At 53.3% G+C, this 17466-nt stretch overlaps 7 protein-coding genes across 7 annotated transcripts; 2 read left to right on the top strand and 5 right to left on the bottom strand.

Annotated features, from left to right (window-relative positions):
• Positions 1–1058: 1058 nt before the first annotated feature.
• On the bottom strand, positions 1059–2578 carry J4E93_009739 (uncharacterized protein; the record flags this gene model as incomplete). The annotated part of the gene is made up of 3 exons (XM_049347628.1): positions 1059–2213; positions 2260–2460; positions 2513–2578. The coding sequence occupies 3 exons, from the start codon at positions 2576–2578 to the stop codon at positions 1059–1061; spliced, it is 1422 nt and encodes a 473-aa protein (XP_049195129.1).
• Positions 2579–3023: 445 nt separating this feature from the next.
• Positions 3024–3940, bottom strand: J4E93_009738 (uncharacterized protein; the record flags this gene model as incomplete). Its single annotated transcript, XM_049347627.1, has 2 exons — positions 3024–3748; positions 3799–3940. 2 exons carry the CDS (start codon positions 3938–3940, stop codon positions 3024–3026), a joined length of 867 nt encoding a protein of 288 aa, XP_049195128.1.
• Positions 3941–4568: 628 nt separating this feature from the next.
• J4E93_009737 (uncharacterized protein) lies at positions 4569–5490 on the bottom strand (the record flags this gene model as incomplete). Its single annotated transcript, XM_049347626.1, has 2 exons — positions 4569–4797; positions 4847–5490. 2 exons carry the CDS (start codon positions 5488–5490, stop codon positions 4569–4571), a joined length of 873 nt encoding a protein of 290 aa, XP_049195127.1.
• A 1280-nt stretch (positions 5491–6770) lies between these two features.
• J4E93_009736 (uncharacterized protein) lies at positions 6771–8236 on the bottom strand (the record flags this gene model as incomplete). Its single annotated transcript, XM_049347625.1, has 2 exons — positions 6771–7157; positions 7211–8236. The coding sequence occupies 2 exons, from the start codon at positions 8234–8236 to the stop codon at positions 6771–6773; spliced, it is 1413 nt and encodes a 470-aa protein (XP_049195126.1).
• A 1996-nt stretch (positions 8237–10232) lies between these two features.
• J4E93_009735 (uncharacterized protein) lies at positions 10233–10763 on the top strand (the record flags this gene model as incomplete). Its single annotated transcript, XM_049347624.1, has 1 exon — positions 10233–10763. The coding sequence occupies one exon, from the start codon at positions 10233–10235 to the stop codon at positions 10761–10763; it is 531 nt and encodes a 176-aa protein (XP_049195125.1).
• Positions 10764–11105: 342 nt separating this feature from the next.
• On the bottom strand, positions 11106–11895 carry J4E93_009734 (uncharacterized protein; the record flags this gene model as incomplete). The annotated part of the gene is made up of 2 exons (XM_049347623.1): positions 11106–11397; positions 11453–11895. 2 exons carry the CDS (start codon positions 11893–11895, stop codon positions 11106–11108), a joined length of 735 nt encoding a protein of 244 aa, XP_049195124.1.
• A 3442-nt stretch (positions 11896–15337) lies between these two features.
• Positions 15338–16143, top strand: J4E93_009733 (uncharacterized protein; the record flags this gene model as incomplete). Its single annotated transcript, XM_049347622.1, has 3 exons — positions 15338–15597; positions 15650–15955; positions 16005–16143. The coding sequence occupies 3 exons, from the start codon at positions 15338–15340 to the stop codon at positions 16141–16143; spliced, it is 705 nt and encodes a 234-aa protein (XP_049195123.1).
• Between the last annotated feature and the right edge of the window lie 1323 nt (positions 16144–17466).

Below are 17466 nucleotides of genomic sequence, written 5' to 3'. Positions count from 1 at the left end.
ACTTTCCTCCTGCTGTACCTCGGCAACTACATTCCGTTTGGCCAACTTCACTCGACCTGCGCAAGACACCCTTTCCAGGAAACATTAAACACAGTACATCAATTGTAATACAGCTCATGCATTATAGCCATATACATTTTCTTTATAATCAAATACCGCGCTCGAACATCGCGCTCCATGAAGACCGACCCCAGATAACCTAGGACCTGAGCATCCGTGTCCAAGATCTTTCGCAGCCGCTTTTCCAGCGGTGAAGATAACATCGCACGATGTGGTATGTCTATAACCTCAAAAAGCGCTAGCTAGCTTCGGTAGATTTTGCAAATGTAAGCATGCAGCCAAGTCGCAACGGTCACATTGCCGATAGGCGAGCAACACTATCAAAACATCATCAAATCAACCTCAGATCATCTCCGCTGAACATCATGGCCGTTGCGTTGAAGTACAAGTGCAGTTATTCGGGTAATATAGAACTCAGAGTAGAGTAAGCGCGCGTCGTACGATGGTATCAAAAGGTGTATATAAAGACGAGAAGGATACAGGAAGATGATTCAAGCACAGAAAAAACTCCCACTGCCTCCTCCAGATATCACTCCCAGCTCAACAGCAGACCAAAAAAGTAAGACTCTTCCCCATATCGTCGCATATCCCCAAAGCCCAATCTAACCCCCCACCCAGTCCACCCCCAACCATGCACCCCCTCACCACCCTCACCCTCCTCATCACCGCCACCGCCACCACCGCCATCGCCACCTCACCCCTCTCAGAACCCCAAGCGCAAAGCTGCGCCAGCCGCGATTGGGGCTGTGAAGACGGCTATTGCTGGAAGAAGTGTGGCAACCTAGGAGAATGGTGCTGGCAAGCTGCAGATGCAGGCCAGGGCAATTGGGTGACTTGCGAAAACGATGCGGCTTGTAACGTAAACTTTATCCCTAGTGCTGGGTGTGGGGGCGCATGTAGCTGCTGAGAAAACACAAGAGAGAGAGGTGAAGGAGGGTGAAGGGAGGCGGCTGATACAACGGAGTAAACGGAGTAAACGGAGTCTCGAAGCCCATCACTCATTTAGTCTCTTGACTCCCAGGAAAAGTATCTAGATACTGTTCTAGAACATCAATCACTTCCTCTTGAGCGCTTCTCGCACCTCCATCTCGCATCTTATGTGCATTCTCCCCCTTCTTCCTCGTAGCAACCGCTTTCCGATGCGCCCTACTCTTAACATGTAAACTCCAATCATTCTCAGTAATAGCCATCGTACCGCACGTCTCACAGACCTTCTTCTGCCAGAGGTCTGGTCTTTGTCCTAAATCGTACTCGCGCTTCGGTGTCAGCATTTCTGCTGCTGCCGGCGACAACGTCGAGGGTGGGGGAAGTGGTTGGCCGGAGAGGAATTGCTGGGTGATGGATATGGCGGGTTTGACGACGTTGTCTGCCCATTGAGATAGGTTGGAGCCGTCGACTAGGAAGGTGGTGTTTTTTTGGCCTGCGCTGATGAGTGCGTTGAGGAGTTTGATCCGGATCCATTTGATCTGGCGGTTGGCGTATTGGCGGGTTGCTGCTTGTGTCTTCTCGGTGGCAAGAACCTTCAACTTTTCCAGCTCAGATGCTTCCCGTGAGCTGTCTGAAAGAGCACTTTGGTACTCCAGAAACTCCTTGTATCCAATCGATACCCATATGCCCCGGGTCTGGTCGATACTAACACCGGTGTCGGCTTCGTGGCGTTCACGGAAACTACCGAGTTCCTCAACTTCAGAGAGAAGACCTCGGGCGATCATCTTGTCAACGCGACCGTCAAGACGGCGGTGCAGCACGTCCTTGTTTGCGTGCACCCAGAACACAAGAGTTTCGAAACGAAGGCCTGATCGACTATCCGACGTTGTGCCATCCGCCTGGGCAGCAGAGGCCTCGCGCTGAAGTTTCTGTTCCTTGTAGAGCTGCGAAGCTGGTTTTCCCGCTCTTAGATATATCTCTAGTGAACGCTGGATCTTGCGCCGCTCATTTGGATGCCACCGATCAGCCATGATGGGATCGACTTCCCTCAGCTTGGTATGCAGGACATCGGTCGGCTCTTCCAGTATAGGCAAAGGCTGGCTGTTCTCATTCAGATTCAACTCAGGCTCATCTGATAGCGCATCCTGGAACAAGAGTGACTGTGTATAATAATGAGTGCCACCGACCAAGACCGGGAGTTTGCCTCTACTTCTGATCTTATCAATCTGGTCATGTCAGCCTTCACCCATTGTACATGGCATTTAGTCGTACTATTCTCAAAGCCTCGCCCACAAACTTCCCCACAGTCCACGTCTCTTCTTCAAGGCTAATGCAGCCTAGAAGATGATGAGGAACGCCTCTCGTCTCCTCTTGCGTAATCTTGTTGGTGATGATAGGCAACCCACGATACAGTTGCATCGCATCACCGTTGATAACCTCGCCATTGTACTTCCGCGCGATTTCTATAGCCAGCTACCTGCTGTGGTCAGCAAGACGAAGCGTGTGTGAACAAAACGAGCTTTACATCTGATTTGCCGGTCCCTGTCGCACCGACGATGGTGATTAGAGGCTTTCGCGGCGCTTGCGCCATTTTGATACTACTGAATGCCCTTGCGAACCGGAACATGCATTTCATTGCACGACTGGCGGGCTGCCAATGACTGAGTAATCGAAAATGTTGGTTAGCGTCAAGCGGGGTGCGCCTTCCCTCTTTGGCGATAGCGCCGTACTCGGACAATCGATCAACTTAGGGTCTTATCTACAACGATCTGAAGTCTTTGGAAATCCTTATGCCACGGAAAGTGAGCGAAATTGTTGATGATTGATATCTTCTCGTATACTTCTGCCAGGCTTGCATATGAATTGGATCGTTCACGAGCGAGTATCGTGTAAGGACATGGGCGAAGTGTAGGTGCAATGAAATGTAATTGTTGAACAAGACGGGGTATCATCGTTGAGTGCCGCCCAAACGCCTGTTGAAACTCCATCGACACGCATTGTTGAAGCATGCCGAAATGTATTCTCTCCCCTCCGTCCTACTCCTTCTCCACCCTCTTCTCAGCGCCATAACCGCCCTTGCCCTCTAGACTCTGATACGACGCGCCCTCACCCTTCCCATTTCTGGGACCCCGCTCTGTCAAATCTTCCTGCAGCCACTTCAACACCAGCTCACCCAGCTGACTGTTACCAGTGTACATGCGCTCGCCCTGCTCGACCTTGACATCCATGTCCTCGGTGCTACCCCACTTCTTCACCTTGCCCAGGCTCATGTGCACGAGATGTGTGGGCCATGTTGCGAGGTTATCCAAGATATGCGTCGCGTATACGATAGTGCAAGGTCGTTCCTGCGTCTCCTTCTTCAAAAAGTTGAGGAAGTTGCTGCGCGACAACAGATCGAGATCAACGGTGATCTCGTCCAGCAGCAGGATGGTCCACGGTCTCAGCAGACCCATGGCAAGTTGTACTCGCCTTCGCTCGCCGTCGGATACGGCGTGCATGCGCCAGCTGAGGTCGATGTCGAGGATGCGGACGAGTTCGTCGCGGCGCTCCGTGTAGTGGTCGCCGCCGATGGAGGAGAGGAGGGTGGGCACGTCGATGTCGGTGCGGACGATGGGGTTGAGCACCCATTCTAGACCGAGGTAGGTCACGCCCTCGAGGCCCATCTTGAAAGGGTCGATGCCTGCGATGTGGACGGTGCCGGAGGGGGCCATGCGCTTGCCGGAGAGGAGACGGAGGAGCGTGGTTTTACCCGCGCCATTGGCTGTGCTTGTTAGTCAAGATCTTCATGGCCCAGCATTCGCTCTTGCATACCTCCGATCAAAAGTGTTCTGCTGCCGGGTGGCAGGTCAAGGAAGACATCTTTCAGCCCACTCGAGCCATCCGGGAAAGCATAGCAGAGGTTCTTCACGTCAATTGACGGCGCGATTTCCTTGTTGTTGGCTGTGTTCGACATTGTCGCGTGGGATTGCGTGTATAATGGCTGTTACACCGGTGGTGGGAGGAGACTACATTTTGTAGGTAGCTTACGGTGGAGTCACCTCGGTGGGCTAGACTTCCAAGTCGACATGAGTGATGCCATCATTCCGCTGGGGTCCGCACTAGGCCCAAACAGGCAGGCACCGTCCTAGACCCTGACGGCACTTCGTCTCAGCCTCAACTTTTTCAACTTTGTTCTACTTCTCGAGCCATCGTTCATATTTTCGTAGCATCGGGCCATATGTGCATCATGGGCCGGCATGATCTGTGGCGTTATGTCATCACGCAACTCCGAGATCGCAATGCAGCCTCGCGAACGCCATAACCACAACAGAAGACTTGAGCATTTCCTTTGAAATACGGATGCAACGCTTGATGGGAGGCTCAGTAGTGCAGGGTATGGGGACGATTTGCAGTGCAGGAAAATGTGTCGCGATTCATACTGCACATCTAGTCATGAAGCAAAGCACGTGTAATTCGACAAAGCTACCGCCCACGCAAAGCAAGAACACACGTTCCATATATACAACCACTGTCTTCCTCCTATGTACAATCATCCCGTCGTCCCCTTCTACTCGACACGACAAGTAAGTCTGGCGATGCGCTTAGAGGGAAACGCAGCCGGAGCTGGAGTCTTCAAGGAAGAGACCACCGTAGATCTGGCCCTCGTCAAGGTTGGCCTCCTGGAAACCAGCGTTGGCGACATCGGAAGTCCCAGTGGGCTTCTTGAGGATGCCCATCTGGAACTGGCCGAGACCAGCAAGGTTGACGGACAAAGGTCCAGCGACCTTCCTGAGCTCCTGTTGGCCGGCGGAGTAGAAGATGGTGGTCTCGCTAGAGGGTTGTTAGTATATATTCTGGACTAGGAGTGAGAGGAACGTACTTCTTGGTGTAGTCGAGGGTCATAGCAAAGTTCTGCCACTGGGTCTGGTCGATCTTGACGTTCCAGAGCCACTTGCCAGCACGGTCAAGAATCTTGAACTGGTCCTTGTCGGCATCGCTCTTTCCAATGAGAGATCCAGTCTGGAACTGGATCTGGTTGTTGCTGAAGTCAGCAGCCTCGTGCCAGACGTTGAGGTACTCGTGAGTGAGGTTCAAAGGCCTGGCAGAGTCCTGCTTGACACTCCAGTGAAGAGTCTTGACGCCCTTGCCACCCTCGCCATCAGGGGCATCCTTGAGGAACTGGAGACCTGCGCGGCGGAATCCCTGCTGCTTCTGGAAGATGGACTCATCGGAGATGGTCACCTCAACAGCCTTGAACTTGTCGCCATCGAAGCGCGAGGACTCGTTGGGGAATTTGAGGATCTGAGACCAGGTAAGGTTGTTACCCTTGACGAAGTCGGCGTTGAAGAGCGTGTTGGTGGTCTGGGTGTCGAAGGAGACGGGTGTCATGTTGGCAGGGACACGGCCGTCGAAGACGATGGGGCACTTGGGCTCCGCGGCGCGGGTGACATGGGGGTGAAGGGCGGGTGCAGCCAGTGCAGTGGAGGCAACTGAGGCCAAGGTAATGAGCGTAGAAGTGAACATGATGGTGGTTCAAAAGAATGTAGTAGAGACTGTGGATGCGCTGGATGTGGATGAGACGGCAATAGTGGGTGGGTGGAGACACTCTTTATACAATTCTCAAACGCGTCACTGAACGCTTCCTTACCCCAAGTCCATCTGAGCACGGCTCACATTAGATGAACATGTCGGTGCCCACGCGTCCGGCTTGTTCCATGGCCGAAATATAGGGATACCCGCGCTTTCATTTGGGGTACTGCAGAAAGTAGACAGCTAACCAATGGCACGGGCAGGAGAATAGTGATGGAATATTCTATAGTAGGCCCGACGACGTCAGGGTAAGGCCGCATTAATATAGGTGAAAGACGCTGCTGTCATGAGGCTCCTTAACCGGGATGTGGGGTAATGTGCACGGCTGCTGGTCAAGTACCGGACGGACCGGCAACCCGTTGCTTTTTAACCTGGGAGTATTAAGAAGAGGAGTCGCGCCGACTGTTGTACCTGAGATGAGAACGGTCTTTTACCGTCCACCGCACCTTAATCCAACTCTTCATCACATCGTGATCCTTTTCGAACAAGACCTACTGCCTTCACTGCCCAAAGCGCAATTTCATGCGTGGAGCAGCAGCGACAACCGACATTTTCAGAAAGCGACCGAATCAGGCCGTCAAACACACCGGCGCCGCCAAGTTTCATCAACACCGGGAATGCGACCGAGTCGTAATGATGTGAACAAGCATAGCTGTCAGCAATGGGCTGAATGTGGTTCTAGAGTCGTTCGCGACGCTGGGCATGATGTTGAAATGGAGAGGATATAGTGGTGTCAAGAGTTGGCAGCAGCCGTTCGGCGATGCGCAGATGGTCCAAGCGGAACAACTGTATTCCACCCACAGGCGGCGGAAGGTCAATCCTCCGCTCTGGACGAAGTTGCTCAAAGTCGTCCGTCTACCTACCGCGAGGGTACCGCAAGGCCCGAATGCGCGTCGGGTAGATGTGAAGATGTGTGCTATTATCATATACAGGTCTAACGCCCGCGGTATCATACCGCCTCGCAGTTTATGCCCTGCGTCTATGCTCAAACTCTGTTCATTACATATTCGCCCAAGAAGCTCATCAGCCTGATCTCCATCTTCCTGTCAACATGACGCTTGCTCAACGCGCTGTTTGCGACGCTCCACATATCCAAAATGATGTGCCAACCCAGAACGCCATGCATGAACGTGGTGCAAGCAACCGCAACGCCTCCCTATGTGTCACTGGTCTCGAATACAAGTCCGTCTCTATACGCTGACGTGTGAGTGTTTCTACATCTCTTGAGGGGTCAGCCAGGTGGCTTCGACGCAACCTTCGTAAAACTCTCTCTGGCCATTCTGTCCCTCGACACCAAAGCCCATGTCACGGAGCTTTCCGGTGTCCCAGCCGCTGACGAACTCGCCTTGACCGCCGTTTTCCCGGTCGACAGCATCGCCAAGCTTGATGTAATCGGCGTGACGACAGACGGTCTGCGAGTAAGACCATTGGAGGCAGTTGCCGTCATTAGCGCACTCTGAACCGCACGAGCCGGCGTTGCGATGTGCGGGACGATCGTTCGGTACGGGCGCTTGCGAAAGGTTATCCCACCACTCTTTCGAGGGACCCTGCGACAGGAAGCCGTGCGTATAGGAGAGGAACGATGAGTAGGTGAACGGTTTCTGCGCGATAATGTTAGTCAGTCGTTTAGCAGGGTCGGAGCTGAAGTACTTACCGTGTTGTACGGCCGTGTTCTTTCCCACCTCCACAAGTCTTCCATCTGCTGTGGCTTGAGCTGGTGCAGCGAGAGCATTGGCACGCACCACTTGTCGCGTGTGGTGGTCACATCTTTAAGCTTGTCGCTGGCAAAGGTAGGGTACATGGGCTCGAGCTTGTGGCCGGTCGCGTTCTGGATGGCGTAGGCAAGGACAGCGTCGCCGCGCTGCTCCTCCTTGACCCAATTCTCGTATCGGACGCCTAGTCGGTTTTCGCGGGGAATCTCTGTGGAGCCGGGAGTCTTGCCTGGGATGAGTTGCTTGACAAGGCCCTGGGAGAGGACGATTCCTGCGCCGCCATAGGCAAAATGACGGCCTTCAGAGCCCTTGTGCGCCTCGCCGAGGTAATGTGGCTGCGAGGCGTCGAGCTGGCTGAGCAGGCGGAACAGCGTGTCCCAGAAGAAGTAGACGTCCGACTCAATGAAGACGAACCACTTGGCTGCGGGGTTGGTCATGTATGCCTTGTCCACCATGGGCAGGTACTTGAAGCGATCGAGCTTGAAGGACCGCTGCTGCTCCTTGACCGTCTCGCCGCCCTCGTGTGCCTTCTTGTGCTCGACGTAGATTTGAAAGTCGACATTGTCTTTCTGGTAGCTCTTGGGAAGCTCTGCGAGGATATCGATGACATGGCGGTCTCCCAATCGCTCTTCCCGGTCGCCCACGATGATCAGATTCGTGATGCAGCTCGATACCGTGCTGAGGTGTGCTTTCGTCTCATGTGCCCCATCCGATGCGACCTTGAGGACAACCTGCACCTCTTCCAGTAGCTTGGTAGGGAAATTCTGGCAGTAGTCGAGCTCGATTGAATTGGCGGCTTTGGTTTCGAGGGGCGGGAAATATGACTTTGTCTTCGCTTTGTGTACGGGCGCCTGGGGATGTGACCCTCTCCGATGCGAGAGTGTGTATGCAAAAAAGAAAAGAAGGAGGCCGGGGAAGAGAAATCTCCATGGCCGCCGTGCCAAACGGCCAGCCAGCGGTTTCAGCATGTTGCCGTCGCTGCGGCCGTGGGGGATGGGCGGTCGCTAGGGGCCTGGGGAGTTGCCGGTGATAGGAAGCGATGCTATGAGGAGGAAGGTGCGATGGGCAGGCGGGCGACGTCACCGTGGCACATTGAGCAGGCGGTTGGTGGTAGGTGGATGTGGAGGTGTCGACGACGATGATGGCGCATTGGCCCTGAACCGCGACTTGCGAATCTAGCCCGGCTCCTGACGCGAATCCGCTAGCCGCCGCCGCTTGGCGTTCCCCCTTGTGTCTTGGTGTCGCTCCATCACTCCAACCACCTGCAAACCTCAGTCCTTACATCATCCTTCACCCGTGATTGCTATGCGCGACATCGCCATGCAAGCTAGGTGCAACAGTGTCGACATCTACAGCCGGCATGTAGAATGCTGGCGATGACGTGTCCGCCATTCTCATCGACTTCCTGGAAGAGTGGGAGCTATCCGTATCCGTCCAGTGGAATGACCGCTCTTCAAACTGGTTGTACTCTGGATCATCCTCCACGTCGGACCAGTTTGGTAAGTTGTCCATGTCAAAATCATCCATGCACTGGAGGTCTGTCCTTGGATCACTGTCTGGGTGCATCGAAAGGCCAATGGATTCCAGGAAGAGATCACATGAGTCGGCCGATCGTGTTGTGAAGGAAGGCGCGCGCTCCATGTCCGCAGCTCTACGCTGCCGAGTTGCGTGGTCCCGCTCGACTCGCTGCGCCGAATGACACGCGAACGAACATGCTGAGTCGCTCCCTTGACTGGTAAGGCTAAGCGTTACTGCGTCCGCATGTGATTCCATGTCCATCATCGAAGAACGGAGACTCGGCCTTTCATTCATGGCGTATTGGTTACGTGCATGCTCGTCTCGGGTACGGTTACATTCGATCCTGTTATCCGGGCCACGTGTGGAAAACTCGCTCAACTCCCTGGTCGTACTACCGAGGCTCACAGTCTTTGGTTGTGTAAACGATTCTAGCGGGATGCTTCGTGAAGAACACGCTTCATCCTCCACGAAGGTATGGGCCTCTGTTGAAGAAGAGGAGAGCGTCAGCCTCTGGCCAATGATGCGCAGCTCGTCCAGTGGTAGCTTGTTTACGAAACGCAGTATCGCAATATTGACTTTCAGTTCTACCCACGCATTCAAATCGGCCGGAGGCTTCTTGACCGCGTTGTTTCCCGGGACGCTATCGACGGAGGCTCCAGTCACCGCTACTGTCTCGGGACATGCGGGGTCGGTTGGCGCGATCGATGGGGTGGACGGCGCCGTTCGCGCTTCGTTGTGGGACGTTGCTCGGGTACCTATCGTCGAGAAGGATTTGCCGTCGGTGTCATTTTGCGCCAGAGAAGAGAAAACACTTGATTCGCGCGACGCTATGGACTCGCCACGCGCTTTGAATATGGGGATCGACAGTCGACGACTTAGCGAACGAAGAAATTGCTTGACTTTGCCCATCGGTAAGCTTGATATTCGCGACGTAATCATAACGCTGGTTGAAGAACAAAGTGTTGGTCGCAACCGAGTAGTTACGGTGTAGTATAGGAGATTAACTGTCATAGCGCATCCGTGTATTCTTTCACAAGTCCGCCGTAACACCCGCTCGCAATGCGTTTCTCGTTCCTCGCACCTTGATTCACCGACCGCAACGATCACATACGACAGCTGTCTTGCCACTACCTTCCGCTTCACGAGCATCTCGTCGCAATACCACTTCCGAAGATACACAGTGTATCGAAATAAAGGCGTAGGAGAGGAAACACAGTGGAAATCATGGTGTTGGAAAATAGCATCGTACCCTTTCCTGATACTCACAGCGGCGATGTGACTCGCGTGAGGTATATAATGTGTACTCCGTTACTACACTACTCTCCAACCCGAAGACCATACTTTCATATTACTACCACAGACCCAGCCGCCAGCAACATATCTACCTTACTCAGCAACCAAAACATCGCACACAACTAGTCAAAACAGCAGCTACCATATCCTATCATGAAGTGTCAGCTTCTCTCCGCCTCGCTCATCCTAAGCCTCGTCCTCGCCGCACCAGTCGCAGAGCCAGCCAACAACGTACAGCGAGCTGACAAGCAATCCTGCTCATCAAAACCCCACCCAACCCTCGAAGACTTCCACAAGGCAGCAAAGAAATGGTGCGACGACCACATCCGCGCTGATGCTCCCAACCCTACTCTCCAGCTCCCACCCGACCCTCATAACATGCCCATCATGCCGCCTCTCACCGCCGATTACACGTTCAAGCTGCCCAACCCCGACAAGAAGAAGCCTGACATCTCTCTCCCTGTGACCTTTGAGATTCGCGGGTGGGCGCCTATCCAGCGGGATTATTGTTACCTTGGATTCGGCATGCCGAACAGCTGGAACGGTGGGAGTGGGAAGGACGAGGAGCAGGAGCAAATTGGTAAAGGTAATATATGTACGGGACCAGGTGGGAAGACGTTGGTTCAGGGTTGGAATCAGACTTATTGGTGGAATCATCATGGTGTTGTCTTCAAGGGAAAGTAGGAAGAGGGTATGTCGTCATAGTAGTCATCTCATCATAGTAGTCATCTTGTCAAAGTAGTCATCCCGTCACAGCAGTCATCTAAAACATGCGTTTTTAAACGTTTTGTATTAATTATCTACTATGGTTTGTCGAATACGTCTCAGCGACACCGTGTGATTTCGCTGCCATCAACATGCCCGGGAGGTCGTCCTGGAAACCTGTAATCACATTCGACCAGTTACAGCGCTGTCATGCGTATACATCCTCTCTTCACCGGCTCCTCCATCTACCACAAACCAGTATAAAGTCTCCAAACCCTACCATCCTCCTCTATGCGGCTTGCGAAAACACTTCGTAGTCGGCTAGGGCTTCGGGGGCATGAAGGGCGGAGGCTCGAGCGACTGCGGGACATGGTGGTGTTCCTCCAAGATCTCTTTGGGGAAACCGCTGTCGCTATGCGCCAAGGTGCAGTTGACGATGCGACATGTACCGGCGGCGAAGTTCTTGCATTTCATGCGCTTGCAGTCCTTGTCGAGGAACTGGCAGGGCCAGCAGGTGGAGGCTCCGTCGCAATGTTTGGTCGTCTTGGAGCGGTAGCACTCAATGCACACCGCTACAGTTGATGGCTTGAGCTTCTTGGGACGCTTGGCCGGGCTACTGTTGTAAGGTCAGTGATCTGTCTTCTTTGTAGCGATGGTGATCGACTTACTTGTCAGCCTCATGTCCGCGCTTTTGGGACAGCTTCACCGCGCTCTTGGTGTGTGACTTGCGGCGTGAGGCGGAGGAGACGAAGGCGTGGTGATCAGCCGACTCTTCCGCCTTCAGCTTGACCCTTGAGTCCGCTAGTTCCTGGTCGAGATTGCCGAAATCCCGCTGGTCTTTCTCGCTGTTCAACATCTCGTTCTTCTGCTCGAGAGCTTGAAGTTGAAGGTCTTGCTCGGCCATCGCGTCTTGCATCTGAACTTTTCCAGCCCAAAGTGTCGCGATCTGACCACTGAGCTCTCGGTCGTGGGCAACGGCGTCGTCTTGAATCCGAGCATTTTCAGCCGACAGTGATGCGACTTGGTCGCTGAGCTCTCGGTTGCGGGCGAGAACCCCTGCAAGGACCGTGACGATGAGGTTTGGGTGCTTTCGTGCGGTCAAAGGAGCCATTTCCCAAATGGTTTTGTGATGTAACCTTGGAATGTTGGTAGCAGATGTGGCAGTGAAGGTCGATCAATATGGCCAGTTTGAGTGCGGGCAATCAGGCGAAATCGGCGCTATATCTCCGCGTCACGGGAATCACAGTGACTCAGAGTATCAGACTCCTTCTCCAGTTTTCTATATGTACATTCCTCCTTCACCTCGTCGTCACTAATCCCCGCGAATGACCCATGCACGGACGTCACGTGCGTCTTAGCGCGCCAAGCGCTTGGCGGGCTCTGGTATCCATATCAGCTCGGTATGCCCCTCCAATTTGCTCTTTTCTTCTCCAACTGTTTTTACTGCCTTCTCAACTGCTCATCGGCTTGGGCTCACTTTAAGGGATTCTCTTACTGATGAGTCACTTCGAATGTCACATATCAAGGTTTCACGGGATCTTGAGTGCTTCGTTGTGCTGGGGGCATGTGCGAGGAACTGACCAAGCTTCTTGGAACGTTCGCCAGAGATTCATACTTCGACTCGGGTCTGACAGCCCGATCGGAGTCTCGACCCGCAGTGCAGTTCATTTCTCAGGTTAGTTTTCACGGGAACTTACACGCCTGAATTGGTGGGCAAGTCTGATGTGCGGTTTGTCGTTTGTTCGCAAGCGATGAGTTGATACACTGGCTTGTTCATCTCCGGTCGCCTGCAGCTCTGGTGTCAGTCATGAGTATGCATCGCGGGATGGAACATTTTCATTGAGCACCTTTCCCTTGTGGAGAGGCTTGAGGAAGATGTTTACTTTTCATTTGTTGTGTGAACCAGCTTTATTGTTTTTGAGACGCGAAGCGAGCTGATGCTATAGGTATGCTTTGTCGGTATTGGCAGACCATGGACAGCCGCTATCAAGGCGTCTCCTTCACACCATCAACATAAACCTCCACCCTCTCGTTATAGAAGCACATGTGTCCAGCAATGGGCGCGCTCTCCGCAGTCGGGTATCTATAGTACCATACGAGATCCCGGTATAGCTTGCCTCCAACACTGACGTTGTAGTACTCCGCGCGACCCTTGTACGGGCACAAAGTCAGCGTGTCGCTCGGTGTGAGGTATTCCCAGTTGACGCTCGTCGGCGGCAAATAATGCCTCGTCCTCAGCGTCGTTTCCAAAATAAACAGTGCGTTTGCGCTTTCAGCAAGTGTGACACCGTCGATAGCCACCCTGACGTTTCGGGAAGATGGTAGAATGTCGATGCGCTTGTATGGGTCTTTGGGATGACCATATATCTCCATGTCTTCTTCAAACCACTGATCAATAGCACGGAAGTCGACTTTTACGAGATCCTTGAGCTTGCCGGTGTTGAAGATGAGGATGCGATTGCTACTGCGATTGCCGACTGTGAGACTCGCTAGGTGTGCGCCGCCATCTGTCCCGTCCACAGCGGAGCCTCGGGATAGTTTGGCGTGGGGGGTGAAGCTTGAGATCGGCACGAAATACCTGGTATATTCAGCATAATAAAGGTGTCCCGATGAGGAGACTACTCATACTGTGGGTAGCGCAACTCCAGTTCCCAAACATGATGCGCGTTCAGAGTGTCAAACGCATACTTTCCATTGAGAATACCTCGTACACGACGTGCCGTATGCTCTATCCTGCATGGCCCATCGCGAACGAGTCTCTGTGCTAGTCGTACTAGACTGCGCTTGTCAGCTGATCATTACTAGGCATGATGGAGAGCTGGTTAGGACGCAACTCGCTAGTGTTTGCCATCCTGGGTGTCTTCTGTGTCAACTTGGATTTGCGATAAGATTTGGAGATGAACTAATCTCGAACGATGTTGAGGAAATGTCGTGTGCACATAGGAAGGAAGACGTCAAATGGTGATGATGTAGGCTACCTTAGTACCGGAAGCGGGGCCGTCCTGATTGGTAGGAATAGCCGGAAGCTTACCAACCACACAACCACACAACCACACAACCACAATGAAGACACCATCTCTACTAATCACAAAGTTACAGTCTACAACCACGTACATGGTATCTTTTCGTACATTCAGAGCCTCCCCAGGAGGATCTCAGCGGATTTCTATCGCAAGATACCTACTCCAAACGTCGCCGCGGCATACAATATGTCGTTCCTCCACGATCGACGACTAGGCGATACTTCGGCCTGACGGTCTACAGAAGATATCGTGAGTGCGATGAGGCGCCCTGTCATCCCTGAAGCCGTCGCGCCTGATCGCCACAAGCGATGCTTGTCCTTACGACAAAACTGACTCCATAGCTTCAACATCCTGCGCCGCTACTCTGGTTCCATCGGCGAGATACGCGTATGCGATGGCAACAGCAGACTTCTTGGCCTTCTTGTCCTCACCCTTTGTCTCGTCGTCTTTCGGATGCTCTCCAGCTGCTCTCTTTTTCTTGTCGTCTTTCTGGTACTCTCCCGCTGCCATCCTTGCCGCCACTTGCGCCTTCGCTATCGCCATCTGCTCGGCGACCAAGCGGTCTAGCTCCCTTTCCCATTCTGGAGTTCCCCTTGCTACCAACCGCATCTCTTCCAGGCTGTTACGTTCTGGTTCCTTGTCCGATGTTCTCTCCTCCAATACCGCGTCCTTCATTACCTTATCTGGGCCCTTCTCATCCGCTCCACTGTCTGCCTCGCTCTCCTTAGCCACGTCGCTGAAGTGAAGACGGTCGCAGAGCGGCTCGCAGCGCTCTCCAATCTCCTTAGCCGCAAAGCCGCAGCGACGGCGAACGCATTCGGTCTCGTTTTTGTAGCATTCGGTGCAAGGGTCGAGGTTGTCGCACGGGAGGTCGTTGGCGCGACATTTTACGCACTTGATGACACGGTTGTAACCGACTCGGAGGACGGGCATGGAAGCAGTAGGAGGTTCATCTTCGTCGGGCAGGCTGCCTGTCGCTGAAGTGCCTTCCACTATCGCCGGCGGCGATTGCTCCTCCTCGCGAAGCATCTGGTCGCCTGCCTGCGAATCCTCGGTATGGGCGGGCGATGACATGGACGACTGGCTTCAAGGCTTGTCAGCGCTGTGAACTAATTCAGTACAAAATGGAAGGCGTCGACGTACGCTGGATCTACCACAGGGTCGCTCTGGACCGCAGTGATATCGGGATTCTGCGCCAACTCGCTCATGACTGTTGTGGTTTGATAGTCGCGCGGAGTGTCGAGACGTAGGGAAGGGAAGATCAGTGAGCGATAGTGCTGTGGAGACGCAATCTTCGTGTCTCGCTTGATTCAAACGAAGCTCTCTTTGCACAGCAGGCTAGCGGCAATGCGTCATTTCTTGGAGAACTCCCCTAGGCAACACACGCGGTGACACACCGCACGAGCGAGAGAAGGCTAGTAGCGCTTGGACCTTTTCTGGCTACTTATCTGCCTTGCGACAACTGTTCATTACTCCTACATCACTTTTCGCAACTTCATTATTTCGACTTCGAACAGGATCACAGTGACCATGACCCGTTCCCGCTCCCCCGCACGCGCTCGTTCGGCTTCGCCACGTCGTTCGCCATCCGCTTCACCAGTTCAGCCTAGTTCCCCGCACTCCGATGCCTACGAGGGTGAGGACTACGACGGCGAAGACTACGATGACTACGATGACTACGACGACGACGAGTCGGGTGCTCAAGATCGTGAGCTCACGCACGAGGAGAAGGTCCGCCGTTGCCTCGCCGACTCGCCCTCCCCAACGGGTTCCCCGATGCGTCAAGATCAGTAAGTATTCCCCACAAATTTCTACATCGTAAGGTCGTGTCTGACTCTATAGCTCACCCCTGACCATCGACGAGTGGAAGGCCAAGTCAGAGGAGTCCGATCGTAAAGCTGGCGTTGAGTATGTCCGTCACAGCCAGACCAAGGAGTTGTTCCGCGTCGACCGTAGGGAGAAAGAGTCCATGGGCAACTACATCACCACACTTGAGGCTGAGGCCGCCAAGGTCAAGACACTTGAAGCTCAGGTCGCCAGGCTCAAGGAGCAAATGGCCAGTATGCAGGCTGAGAAGGACAAGAAGATCCTTGCTCTCGAGTCTGGGTTCAAGGCCCTCGGCTTGGACACCCAGGCCACCGCTACTCCGTATGTTCATCTTCTTTTATGTTATGGGATGACTTCGCTAATAGGCTAGGGCGCCCACCATCGCTAAGTGTGGTTTGTACGACAAGCCTCGTGCTCATTGTCGTCCGGGCTGCACTCGTATGCACGTAGATGACGAGGTCAAGGTCGCCAAGACTGGGGAGAAGGTCGAGATGATGGAGTACAAGTGACCGCGTGTGTATATACAGGGCATTTTGGAACTACAGAGGGCAGGATGATGTACTGATGTTGCCGCCTGGCCGCAACAAGGTCGTCACAAATACATACAAATCCTAGTATGTATCCATAAGAGATTGCGCTCGACCTCAACATATGCTACTCTTGAATGAATGTCCTCCACATAATGTGTCATGTGAGGTAAAGTAACATAGAGATTTCGTGCGTTTTGATAGCTTTTCTTTAGACCCACGTACTTTGAGACACAAGTAGATGGTCTCACACATATACCAGTAGTCATCCCGTCACCTCACGTCGTGTCGCAGCTACTAGACATCTCTTTCACAACTCGTGTCAATTACGTCACACCTGTCGTTGAGACGGATACCGATCCCATTCCTGCCCTATCCCACTCTTCTATCCGTTCAACCGAGGTCGCCATGCGTCCGAGTACAGTCGCTGTCGCCCCCATTGCAATCGCAATCGGCGAGCAAGGTACCAGGTAAGCCGCTGATATTTCACACCGGTGAATGTATACGCCAACACGAGCGCCGTAGTAGCTTCGGTGATGGCTATTCGAGCTCATACAACCGCGTCATCAAGTGCAAGCACTGTGCTTCCAATGGTCTGCCCTGCGATAGCACTCGCGACAGATGCGCCGAGTGCACTCGCAACGGCGCTGTATGTACACGTGCTCGTTGCCACTTGTTCATTCGTCCTGCAGCATCTTGCTATGGCGGTGCATGCGGACGTCTCCACAAGGATGATTGAGACTCGAGTGGAACGCATTGTTGCTTCTACGTGGACTGGATACATCGAAGGATGAGACGGACGGTGAATGTATAATCCAGGCTGCATTCCAGAGTGTTGGTGAACAGATGAGAGATAGCGACGATACCTAGGGAGCATAAACGGCGTTCACGGCAGGAAACTGCCTAACTTAGTTTGTTCTGTCATACAATCTCCATCATATGCGTTTGATCTCTTATTGCTGTGAAGTTCATTATGCGAGGCACGGTGTTACTTCCAACGAGGAAAGAAGTTGAGTACGTGATGTGAGACCGTATGCAGGGCGTTGATGACTTGGAGTCCGTAGTTGCGAGAAAGCCGAACCCATTCTTGCATTGTCCGACTTTGCTATGCGCCTGCACCCTCCCATACCTATCAATTGAATGACGACTGGGGTCGGGAATCTGGAGCCTATCACATGTATCTCTGTGCCAAGGTGTGATGGATCGTCAATGAAAAAAGGAGAATGTATTGCTGTACGGCGCAGCTGATGCACTGGAGTCGCCTTCCCGTTGCGTGTATATTCCAGCTTATAAGCCGGCGAATAT

The sequence above is a fragment of the Alternaria ventricosa genome (genome assembly GCF_023758065.1).
Source record: "Alternaria ventricosa strain BMP 2768 chromosome Unknown scaffold_24, whole genome shotgun sequence".
In the NCBI taxonomy this organism is placed as follows: Eukaryota; Fungi; Ascomycota; class Dothideomycetes; order Pleosporales; family Pleosporaceae; genus Alternaria; species Alternaria ventricosa.
The sequence above is the reverse complement of the archived record's forward strand: the minus strand, read 5'-3'. Positions and strand labels throughout refer to the sequence as shown.